Source organism: Dendrobates tinctorius, unplaced genomic scaffold (assembly GCF_039654945.1).
Source record: "Dendrobates tinctorius isolate UK_male_01 unplaced genomic scaffold, ASM3965494v1 ptg000024l, whole genome shotgun sequence".
NCBI classification, from domain to species: Eukaryota; Metazoa; Chordata; class Amphibia; order Anura; family Dendrobatidae; genus Dendrobates; species Dendrobates tinctorius.
Genome location: NW_027361692.1, coordinates 10,572,604 through 10,585,439, shown reverse-complemented (window position 1 = coordinate 10,585,439; position 12,836 = coordinate 10,572,604). Strand labels below are relative to the sequence as shown.

Below are 12,836 nucleotides of genomic sequence, written 5' to 3'. Positions count from 1 at the left end.
TCAGAACCCCCTTTTAAATGCAGTGACCTTGTCAATAAAGCGGCTTTTTTTCATGCCATTCTTGTAGACAAAATATCATTTTACACATTACCCATCTACAGTAAATGAGTGGTTGACAATAAATGTATGGTCACTGCTGATTGAGAGGCTTAGCATAGAACCCCCATCTATCACATCATGCCCTAATAGGATGGTAGATGGCCTGCAAATGAAAATCAACACAAGTGGTTCATAAAGTGTGAATTGTACAGTATTAATATAGGTTTTATTATAATATGTGTCATATTTTCAGCTCCATATGTGAAGGTGTACCTTTTAGAAAATGGAGCTTGTATAGCCAAGAAGAAGACAAGAATTGCAAGGAAAACTCTTGATCCCCTCTATCAACAGACCTTGGTTTTTGAAGAAAGCCCTAATGGAAAGGTCCTCCAGGTAAGCTCATTAAAGATATTTTCCTAACAGTTGTGTCTTCTGGCCAAAAATTAGCAAAATTTCTTGAATACTGGTACAGTTTGAGGACAGATTTAAACTTTATGTTCATCCATCATAATTTGCACAATAATATACTCCGTAATGGTATAATTTAGTAAATGTAGCTTGCAAGACCTACATATTGTGGCTTGCAAAATTGTTCACCCCCTTGACAATTTTTCATGTTTTGCTACCTCACAACCTGGAATTTTACTGTTTTTTTGAGAGTTTGCCTGAGTCCATGTAAAGAACATGCTTACAACTGTTAACATTTGGTTTTATTTTTATTTTGAAGCAAACAATAACTAGGACAAAAATAACTGAAAACTTCAGTGTGCACATGTATTCACCCCCTAAAGTCAGTACTTGTAGAGACTCCTTTTGCCTCAATAACAGCTGCACGTCGCTTTGGATAAGGCTCTAAGAGCTTTCCACCACTTGCCTGTGGGATTTTTGCCCATTCCTCAAGGTAAAACTGCTCCAGCGCCTTCAAGTCAGATGATTTCCTCTGGTGAACAGCAATCTTCAAGTCTAATCACAGATTATCAATTGGATTAAGGTCTGGCCTTTGACTAGGCCACACCAAAACGTTTACACATTTCCCCATAAACCACTTGAGTGTTGCTTTAGCAGTATGCTTTGGGTCAATGTCTTGTTGGAAGGTGAACCTCCATCCCTGTTCAAATCACTGACAGACTGAAAAAGGTTTTGCTCAAGAATATTCCTGTATTTCGCATCATCCATCTTCCCCTTGACTCAGACCATTTCCACTGTCCTGCTGTCGAAGAACATTCCCACAGCATTATGCTGCCACCACCATTTTCATTTTTCACTATGGGAATAGTGTTCTTGGGGTAATGAGCGGTGTTGGTTTGGCATCAGACATAGCATTTACCTTGGTGGCCAAAAAGTTCTATTTTGGTGGTCTCATCTGACCACAGCACCTTCCTACATATATTTGAGGAATCTCCCACATGTCTTTTGGCAAACTCGAAGCAAGCCTTACAACTTTTGTATGTAAGTAAAGGCTCTTTCTGCTTACTCTTGCATAAAGTCCACCTCTATGGAGTGAACGGCTTATTTTGGTCATATGGTCTCTGCTTGGGAACTCTGTAGCTTTTTCAGGGTTATTTTTGGTCTCTGTGCTGCCTCTCTGATTAATGCCCTCTTTGCTCAGGCTGAGAGTTTTGGTGGGCAGCTCTCTCTTGGCAGGTTTGTTGTGCTACCATGTTCTTTCCATTTGATGATAATAGATTTGATGGTGCTCCGGGGAATCATCAAAGATTGGGATTTTTTTATAACCCAACCCTGACATGGACTTCTCAACAACTTTGTCCCTGACTTGATTGGTTAGTGGTGCCTCTTGCTAAATGGGGTTGCAGCCTAGGTGGCCTTTCAGAATAGAGTGTACATACTGACAGACAATATGACACTTAGATTGGACACAGGTGGACTTCATTTCACCAAGCTTGTGACTTATAAATCGAACTGGTTGCACCAGAAATTTTTATGCACATGCCAATTTCTATTTATTTTATCCTATAAGATAAATTTTTGCCTTTATTTTTCTTGCTTCACTTAACCAACGTAGACTATTACTGCTGATGCATCACACACAATTTGTATTACAAAAAATATTTAAACACCGGTGTGGAGACACGAGGGTTAGTGGGTGCTCTCGTCCGCTGGCATGGCTGTGTTTAGCAAGACTGCATGGACTAGTGCTCATACCACTGAACGCCCACTCTCTCTCCCTGTGGGCAGAACACTACTCAGACAACACAGGGTAAAACAGTGTGGCAATACATTATTGAACTACAACACACAATAGCATACAGAACAGTTCCAACAAATACCCAAGATGGTGCAAATTACAGAGTCTAACCCTTCTGCCGACTCGCCGGGATAATAGCCGATGTGACTTCCAAGGTCACTGCTCCACCTGTTGCACGCATACAGAGAGAAGGTAACGCTAAGCGTAGGTCTATGACATTACATTGAGTCCATACAAGGTACCAGGCCAGTTGATCAAATGATCACAAACTGTCTTCTCCAATCATCTCCATGGAACCAGGCGAATGGCAGGTCCCAATCCTGGCTTTCTCCAAATGTATCCATGGTTCAGCGATGGTCAACTGTGGCAGCTCTGTATTACTTCAGTTGGAGTGATGATGCCATGACTACTGTAATGTAGGCTCTCTGAACACAGGCAGAACCTCTCTTTTTATAGGTCACAACTTCTCATTCAGTCATTCCACCACAGGCTTGGGAGAAGGATGTAGGAGGCCATCCCTCACTGCAGGAGTGTGCAAACAGCATGTGGAGATTGTTCTTCATATTGCAGAGCACCAATGAGTCATCAACATATTAACAAACATTCAAACATTGTGCCTTTGTTTCCCAAAGAGAGTAGAATGATAACAGGACTGCAATACAAGTACAGATACAATAGCTAATCAGCAGCCAGTCAACAAATGGCAGCCAGTGAACAATAATTTAGTGACAATAAGGGCCAACAGTCATTCTCACATGAACTCTAGCTTATGTCCCTGGGCCTACTGAAATAATATGTCTGGATAATTCAGATTACATGCAGTGTCTGTACAACAGGTTGTAATGTAGCGATATAGGTAAAAAGCCAATGGGGTGAATACTTTTGCAAGCCACTGTAGCTGTAGGTTTGGTGGGCCAGTTAATCCCTCAACCACATGTCTACAGAAAATGTAATGATAATGCAGAACTGACGTTATCAGTGCAGTTTCTGAAGTAAGAAGGGTGGAATGACCTTTGGTGACAACATGGTCTCATGACCAAAGGTCATTCACTGTGTGGAGGAACAGAATAGTAGAGGGACTGTTCTCTATACTCCATTCTATGTATTTATTATAGACATTATATAATAAAAGTGAGTACACCCTTCACATTTTTGAAAATATTTTATTATATCTTTTCATGGGACAGCACTGAAGATATGGCACTTTGATTCAATGTAGTCAGTGTACAGCTTGTATAACAGTGTAAATTTGGTGTTCCCTTTGCATAACTCAACACAAAGCCATTAATGTCTAAATCACTGGCAACAAAAGTGAGTACACCCCTAAGTGAAAATGGCCAAATTGTGCCCAATTAGCCATTTTCTCTCCCTGGTGTCATGTGACTCATTAGTGTTACAAGGTCTCGTTTGTGAATTACGAAATTTCTTTGATGAATCGAGGCCTAAAATTTTCTGCATGATGGTATAATAGTTTAGCATTAGTGGTCGTACTTTTAATTTTGTCTAAAACTGTCTCTGCCTGAAGGTATCCCAAAAGGATACTTTTAACATATATCAGATCTACATACCCAGCATATCAGCTTTGCCACAACAAACATTGCCGTGACCAGAACCACAATTAAATTAATAGAAGTGTTACTGCAATCCATCTAGTAAAGGCCCCTTTAAATTTAGCGATGCACCAGCGATCCCGACCACGATACGACCCGGTCAGGATCGCTGGTGCATCGCTAAATGGTCGCTAGTGAGCTGCCAAACAGGCAGATCTCACCAGCGACGCAGCAGCGGTCGGTGGTCGTACTTACCTTTCAGACGCAGCGATGATGTCTTCTACCGCCCGCGTCCATGTCTCGCTCGTCAGCACCAACAGGAAGCCAACGACGGGAAATGGACCAGGCCGATCTCGCGCGATCAGCGATAGCCAGCGGAGGAGCCAGTCGAAGGTAAGTATCACATGTAGCGATATCGCTGCTGCGTCACAAAATCGGTGACGCTTTAGCGATATCGCTAGCGATATCGCTATGTGTAAAGGGCCCTTAACTTTGCTAACATAAGACAAAATATGTGTGTAATTTATTTTTTTTTCTTTGGTTAATAAATTATGATTACATGTTTTTTTGTGAATGTGTAATGTTAATTGTAAAGCCTTTTTATTCATGTTTATTACATTTTACAGTAAATGGTTTTTTTTTCTAAAAAAGCTCAAAAATTAGGGAAGTTTGGCAAAGTAGAAAACATTTTCCAAAAATAAAGCTAAAAAGGAAGAAATTAAAACATGTAGTGTACATGTCGTAAGTACCCAATCTATCCTGTAAATTAACTTAACCCATAGTAAAATTTTAACTATTTTAAAATAAAGATTTGATTTAGTTTCTGTAATATTTTGTTCTTTTTCTTTACATTATGACCTTGCTGAGGGAAACTCATTTTATAATATGGGATGAAATTGAATGGGAGGAGACACAGATTAGATATTGGAAAAAACATTTTGACAGTGAGGGTGATCAATGAGTGGAACAGGCTGCCACGAGAGGTGGTGAGTTCTCCTTCAATGGAAGTCTTCAACCAGAGGCTGGACAGACATCTGTCTGGGATGATTTAGTGAATCCTGCTTTGAGCAGGCGGTTGGAGCAGATGGCCCAGGAGATCCCTTCCAACTCTACCATTCTATGATTCTATATATTCAGGATTCAGTCATTTAATTTTATAGTTTATTTTTTAAGTTTCAGAAATTTTATTCATTGTTTTTTTAAGAACAAAAAAGGCCGCTTACCCCTCAAAGTGCATTAGTATCAACTGAATTTTTGCTTAAGTTTGTATGTTTTTCCCAATTAGGCATTAATGGAATAAATAATATAATACAACATTTAACATTTAACTTGTTTTCTGTTGTTTTCAAGGTTATTGTCTGGGGAGATTATGGCCGGATGGATCACAAAAGTTTCATGGGTGTTGCACAGATTCTCCTGGAAGAACTTGATCTGGCCAGTGTCGTCATCGGATGGTATAAGTTGTTTCCACCCTCATCATTGGTGGATCCAACCATGACACCCCTTACTCGCAGGGCTTCCCAATCATCTCTTGAAAGTTCAACAGGTCCTCCTTCCATTAGGTCATAGCGACCTGGAAGGCGGTCTAGCCTGATGTAATCACAATGTTAATGCCCAATAAAAGAATCCAAACGGTGTACGTATGATCAAAAGTATTGCTGGGGACAGACAATCATTTATTTTTTGCCTGTAGTAATGATCCAAAAAAGATCTGAAAATGAGTCCTATTGGCAAAGAAAAGCAAGAATATGAGTACTGTAAATGAATATACAGTTCAGCACTATTGAAGTCACACATGCTCAATGGGATAGTAAGGGTGACATTGAATTACAAACTGGAAGCTTTCACTCTGTTAGAAATGTTTGTGATACATTTTTACAGACCATAAGCAGTGTTATCATATTGGTATTTCAGCATATTTTATACTTGTTGATTCCATTATTTTTTTTTTTTTTATAATGTGTTATTCTGCCAGTTTCATAAAAGCATTTGTGATAATTCTCACATAGCGCTTTTTTGTCCTTTTTTTTAAAATTGATTTTGAGCTGAGCATTGCAAAAGTGATGATAGCTGTGGTTCCATGTAATATTCCCCGCTGCCTGAAATCCTGACGGTGACTTTGAGGAGCACTGCTATGTAGTGCTTTCCTATTATTACTGACATTGCTTTTTCATGTAGTGTTTCACCCCTGGGAGCCACAGATGTATTTTATGTATTATACTGCATGCTACCATTCTATTGGAGCGCCGCAATTGTCAGCACTAACCCCACACTCTGGCATCAGGGCTGGGGACAAATGCAGATGCTGCAGTGCAGCAGTCGCATGACTAGACCCCCTTACAAATGTTCCGGGTGCAATGAAATGCATCTCTGTTCTTACATGATGTGACTAACACTACAGAATCGCCATGGAAGCAATAGCTGTCATTAATTCACCCACAAAGAATGTGTTTTGTTTTGCCAACATTTTCTCACCCGATGCTAAAAAATGCCAACATGTTTGTGTTCCTCCTTGTTGCAGTATGGAAAATTGTGGAATGATTGACTGCGTAAGATTATTCTTTATGAAAAAATGTAAAAAAAAAAAAAAGAAAAAATAGAGTTTAAAATATTTACAGATATTTTTTTTCTATGTACAATTTGTAATTTTTAGATTGCAGAACAAATTATGGCTTTAATGTTTTTCTTTTTTCTTTGGTTTTGTGCATGGGAGAGATTTGAAGAAGTCTGTTTGCAACCCACGCTGAGGCTGCTGCAAGAGATTTCCTTCCTTTGGCATTTCCAGATAACGTACCGTCTGACCCGTTTTCCTTTTCCCATTCGCCTGTTGCTGTGTTTGTTTCTGTGTATAAATTGTATAGTTTACATCCCGTAATGCTGACCAATGGTGGGGATGAGCATATGACACTTTGAGCTGTATCCAGGTCTCTATGATATGTGTCACTTTAGACACCCGTGTCTGTCCTGGGTAGAGCATGGTATGAGCTGTTTAAAAAAAAAAAAAAAAATCACTGGAAATTCCAGTTGAGATATTCTGCACTTACTAATATTTTTATCAGATTTTCGTTTACATTTGTTTGAGATTGATGCAAGCACAAAGCTTGATTTTTTAACGCAAAATATTTTACTTTTTTTGGGAGAAAAAAAAAACTTAAAACAAGAAAATACTTAAAATTTCCATTTGCATTTTTCTTTTTGTTCCTTTTTTAGCCTTGAAGTTCCTTGTGATCTCTGTACGTGTGCTACAAGCTGCAGACTGTGCAGGTGCATTGATAATGTTTTCATCTTTTTTTCTTTTGTTTTTTTTGGGGGGCCATCCGATTTTGTGATCACACGAGTAGAGCAGCATGTCATGGAGTAATTCAACGCTGCATGCGTGTTTTGTAAAAAAAAAAATAAAATAAAGAGACAAAAAAAGTTACTTAATAATGTGTGTTAGTTCCACATAGGCTGGCTTGTATGTTGCATGTACTTGTACAGTTTGACCGTAATGATAATGACATAACCAAGAAATCTAAGCCATCCATTTTTCTGATAGAAATTTTGCAGGTTTTTACCAGACTAGATGTGTCAGTCTGGTGCTAAATGCCTATAGATGGACATTATTTTCTACCCTATGGAAACGTAACGTAGTACGGACCAAATTCCTTATAATAAATATTTTGGTGTAAATTCCTACTGTGGGGCTGTAACACATGTAGAAATTGTGTACACACTAGGTTTTGATTCATAGACATACTGCCTGCACCAAGTGAATTATTTATTGTTCATATACAAGCTGAAACCAATATGCCCACATTTGTAGAGGGCATAGAAGGGTTACCGCTTGACCTGCTGAGCAGGAAGAACTGACGCACTGGTGCACTACTAGATTATGTACTGTCTTAGTGGCCAAAACAACTGAACTAATTATAATTGGGTAGTATCTTTCTATTTGACCACTTGTCTTAACACCCCCCTGTGCTTTTAAATAAACTTCCAACTCATGTTATGTAAACATGTTTAATAAAATTTACTTTTCATGTCTATAATTGTCGTCTCTTACTTTAATAACGTGTTAAAATTCTCAAACATTTGGAGGGAACCAGAGAAGAGGACAACTTGCTTTCTACCATAAATTATACATTAGTAAAAAATTGATGCTTATAAGGCTGGTTTCACACTAGCGTTTTTTAGCGCTGCGCTTTGTGCGCATCCATGCGCATGCGTCCTGCACCTCTATCTTTAACATGGGGCGCATGGTCTAGCGTATGCACGCGTTTGTATGCGTTTTCGTGCACATGCGGTTTTTTGTAGTGTGCGCCTAGGCGTGGCGGACGCAACCTGTTGCATTTTTGGTCCGTCTGACTTGTTTCAAAAAAATGCTTGCGCACGGAATGCGCAAAAAAAATCACATTACAGTCTATGGGAACGCAGGCGTGCGCATGGACATGCATGTGTTTTAAGAGTTAATATGGCTAGACACTGGTTAAAACGCACGCGCGTAAAAAAAGAAAACGCATACAAAACGCATGATGAGTTTTTGGCATGCGATTCTATTGCGCACGAAGCGCAGCGCTAAAAAACGCTAGTGTGAAACTAACCTAAGCTCCATGTTAAAGAACCCCCAGAAATGCCCCCTAAGTAACAGCTCAAAACATCAACATATGGTGTTGGGTTTGCTAAGCCATGCTCCTTTTCTGGTTCTGTTTTTTGGGACTGTCCCAACAAAATCGGTACTGTTGGCTGGCAACTGAACAATCTATGACTGATCATGGAACACAATGTGGCCTTTAAAAACAAGTTAGAACTCAGCTTTCAATTCTTAAAACTATTCTGGGAAGAATGAAAGTCACACTGTGATTGTTTGCTGTGAGCAACAAGCCTAATTTTTGTATTACATCCTTATTACTACCCTTTCATTATGTAATGAAGGTAAATTGGATGCAGCAACACAGAGGCACAGAGCAAGAGATAACAGGGGTTTGGGTTTAATTAACACAGGAAGGGTTCTCCTTGCAGGGAGCTAAAGGGGTTAAACAGATTTTAGGCTAAAGAATGTAAAGAACTAGATAACTTAAGGCCACAGTCTAGGCATTTAACTGTGAGTCCGATACTGTTCACTTCCCCAAAGACGAAAGTTGAAAGCCGGCTGATGCCGGTGTAGCGATCTTCAGTCTTCCCCGCCCAACAGATCTGTGTGCACTCTTCTGGCGGCAACAGACGGTCACCAGTCTGACCTGTTGAGCCCCAAGTCCATCACACCCCTCTGCAGACGGTAGTCTTTCAGCACAATCTCCTGTCCGGCGTGCTCTGTAATCAGGAGTTCTGCACAACACTTTCCCGCTTGGCGTGCTCTGCAATCGGGAGTCCTGCACGACACTGTCCCGCTCGGCCCTTCCTGCACTCGTCCCCTCTCGCTAGCGCGCCGACTTAGGCTAGTTTCACACTTGCTTTTTTTTGCAGCACGTTTTTCCCGCAAAAAAACGCATTGAAAAAACGCATACATAAGCATACAACTGCTGCGTTTTTTTCAAGCATTTTTATGAGCATGCATGAAAAAAACGCAGCGTTTTTATGCGTTTGTATGCGTTTTTAGCGCGTTTTTACCGCGTTTGCGTTTTTTTCCAACATTTTTAGGTGGCCCCTCACACTACCCAAACCATGACTTTACTAACCCTAACCCTGACCCTAACCCTAACCCTAACCCTGACCCTAACCCTAACCCTAACCCTGACCCTAACCCTTAACCAAATCATACTTAACCCTAACCCAAACCCTAAACCCTAACTAACCCTAACCCTAACCCTGACCCTAACCCTAACCCTAACCCTAACCCTGACCCTAACCCTAACCCTAACCCTGACCCTAACCCTAACCCTAACCCTGACCCTAACCCTTAACAAAACCATACTTAACCCTAACCCTGACCCTGACCCTAACCCTAACCCTAACCCTGACCCTAACCCTAACCCTAACCCTGACCCTAATCCTTAACAAAACCATACTTAACCCTAATCCTGACCCTAACCCTGACCCTAATCCTTAACAAAACCATACTTAACCCTAACCCTGACCCTAACCCTAACCCTAACCCTGACCCTAACCCTAACCCTAACCCTGACCCAAACCCTTAAAAAAACCATACTTAACCCTAATCCTGACCCTAACCCTGACCCTAATCCTTAACAAAACCATACTTAACCCTAACCCTGACCCTAACCCTGACCCTAACCCTAACCCTAACCCTGACCCTAACCCTAACCCTGACCCTAACCCTTAACAAAACCATACTTAACCCTAATCCTGACCCTAACCCTGACCCTAACCCTTAACCAAACCATACTAAACCCTAACCCTGACCCAAAACCCAACCCTAACCCTGACCCTGACCCTAACCCTAACCCTAAACCCCCTTAACTAACCCTAACTCTAACTCAAACCCCTAAATTCCATGGTTAAAAAAAAAAACGCATATGCAAAAAAACGCTTACATGAGCATGCCAGTGCGCACATATGCGCATCCATAGGCTATAATGGCCCTTTTTAGCGCAAAACGTGCGCATATGTGCGCATGCGCTTTTTTGCAGGGCCAAAAAATGCAACATGATGCGTCTGGAAAATCCAATCGCACACCCCAAAAAAACGCAGCGCATGAAAATCGCATACATGCGCTTACAAGCGCGCAAGTATGCGCACCCATGTTAAAGATAGGGGAAAAAACGCATGCGCAGGTGTGCGTTTTTTTCCAGCGCTAAAAAACGCAAATGTGAAACCAGCCTAACTCTACCCGTTGCGCACAGCAGGTCCCTGCTCTCTCTTCTCTCTGGTGGGAACTCTCTCGCTCTCTTCCCGCGCAAAACCTCCTGTCTTCCTCTCGATTACCATGCCCCCTCTCAGCAGGTTAAGGGTCCTCTCCATCGTCAATTTACTTCCTCCCTGTAACAAGAGGCATGGCTCCAGCAGTTCCAAACCAGGTGCTCTGTCAGCACCTACAGCCCAGTCTTCTTCCTTACAATTATTTAAAAGGAGCCGATAGAATAGATAATAGAGCCAGGTTATAATATGATCTTTTATAAGTTGCATGCTTCAACAATTGTTCTGAACTTTTCAGTTGACCCTTAATGTTACTGATCTCCAGTCCAATTTTGGAACATCTTTATTTTTTTAAATACCACAGCTTTGTGTCAATCCTCTGTTATCCCTCCTCATTATTTATGAATAAATTCAGAACTTTGTTTTGTCATTCCTCTTGTCGCTATATAATCTAGCATTGTCAATACCATTTTAAACGTCAAAGGAAAAGCCTCAAAGTGGTAATACTCAATTGTTAATTTTTTCCTCATTTCTGTTATTTGTTAAATGAAATCCATGCACTTTATATCTACAGTGGGGAAAAAAAGTATTTAGTCAGTCAGCAATAGTGCAAGTTCCACCACTTAAAAAGATGAGAGGCGTCTGTAATTTACATCATAGGTAGACCTCAACTATGGGAGACAAACTGAGAAAAAAAAATCCAGAAAATCACATTGTCTGTTTTTTTTTCATTTTATTTGCATATTATGGTGGAAAATAAGTATTTGGTCAGAAACAAGCAATCAAGATTTCTGGCTCTCACAGACCTGTAACTTCTTCTTTAAGAGTCTCCTCTTTCCTCCACTCATTACCTGTAGTAAGGGCACCTGTTTAAACTTGTTATCAGTATAAAAAGACACCTGTGCACACCCTCAAACAGTCTGACTCCAAACTCCACTATGGTGAAGACCAAAGAGCTGTCAAAGGACACCAGAAACAAAATTGTAGCCCTGCACCAGGCTGGGAAGACTGAATCTGCAATAGCCAACCAGCTTGGAGTGAAGAAATCAACTGTGGGAGCAATAATTAGAAAATGGAAGACATACAAGACCACTGATAATCTCCCTCAATCTGGTGCTCCATGCAAAATCCCACCCCGTGGGGTCAGAATGATCACAAGAACGGTGAGCAAAAATCCCAGAACCACGCGGGGGGACCTAGTGAATGAACTGCAGAGAGCTGGGACCAATGTAACAAGGCCTACCATAAGTAACACACTACGCCACCATGGACTCAGATCCTGCAGTGCCAGACGTGTCCCACTGCTTAAGCCTGTACATGTCCGGGCCCGTCTGAAGTTTGCTAGAGAGCATTTGGATGATCCAGAGGAGTTTTGGGAGAATGTCCTATGGTCTGATGTCGTGTTTGGAGGAAAAAGAATACTGAGTTGCATCCATCAAACACCATACCTACCGTAAAGCATGGTGGTGGAAACATCATGCTTTGGAGCTGTTTCTCTGCAAAGGGGCCAGGACGACTGATCCGGGTACATGAAAGAAAGAATGGGGCCATGTATCGTGAGATTTTGAGTGCAAACCTCCTTCCATCAGCAAGGGCATTGAAGATGAAACGTGGCTGGGTCTTTCAACATGACAATGATCCAAAGCACACCACCAGGGCAACGAAGGAGTGGCTTCGTAAGAAGCATTTCAAGGTCCTGGAGTGGCCTAGCCAGTCTCCTGATCTCAACCCTATAGAAAACCTTTGGAGGGAGTTGAAAGTCCGTGTTGCCGAGCGAAAAGCCAAAAACATCACTGCTCTAGAGGAGATCTGCATGGAGGAATGGGCCAACATACCAACAACAGTGTGTGGCAACCTTGTGAAGACTTACAGAAAACGTTTGACCTCTGTCATTGCCAACAAAGGATATATCACAAAGTATTGAGATGAAATTTTGTTTCTGACCAAATACTTATTTTCCACCATAATATGCAAATAAAATGAAAAAAAAACAGACAATGTGATTTTCTGGATTTTTTTTTCTCAGTTTGTCTCCCATAGTTGAGGTCTACCTATGATGTAAATTACAGACGCCTCTCATCTTTTTAAGTGGTGGAACTTGCACTATTGCTGACTGACTAAATACTTTTTTTCCCCACTGTGTGTATATATATATATATATATATATATATATGTGTGTATATATATATATATATATATATATATATATATATATATATAATCTCCAGTTGGCCGCTGTCCCCGAA

The 12,836-nt window shown here is 40.8% G+C and overlaps 1 protein-coding gene across 19 annotated transcripts in view; it reads left to right on the top strand.

The window, feature by feature from the left end:
* Positions 1-7,826, top strand: part of RIMS1 (regulating synaptic membrane exocytosis 1) — a 548,264-nt gene extending 540,438 nt beyond the window's left edge. For all 19 annotated transcript variants that reach the window (XM_073569361.1, XM_073569354.1, XM_073569342.1 and 16 more), the window contains 2 exons: positions 293-432; positions 5,146-7,826. In XM_073569361.1, the coding sequence (XP_073425462.1) occupies positions 293-432; positions 5,146-5,364 (359 nt within the window). In that variant the 3' untranslated portion in view covers positions 5,365-7,826. The remainder of the gene's footprint in view (positions 1-292; positions 433-5,145) is intronic.
* Positions 7,827-12,836: the final 5,010 nt, after the last annotated feature.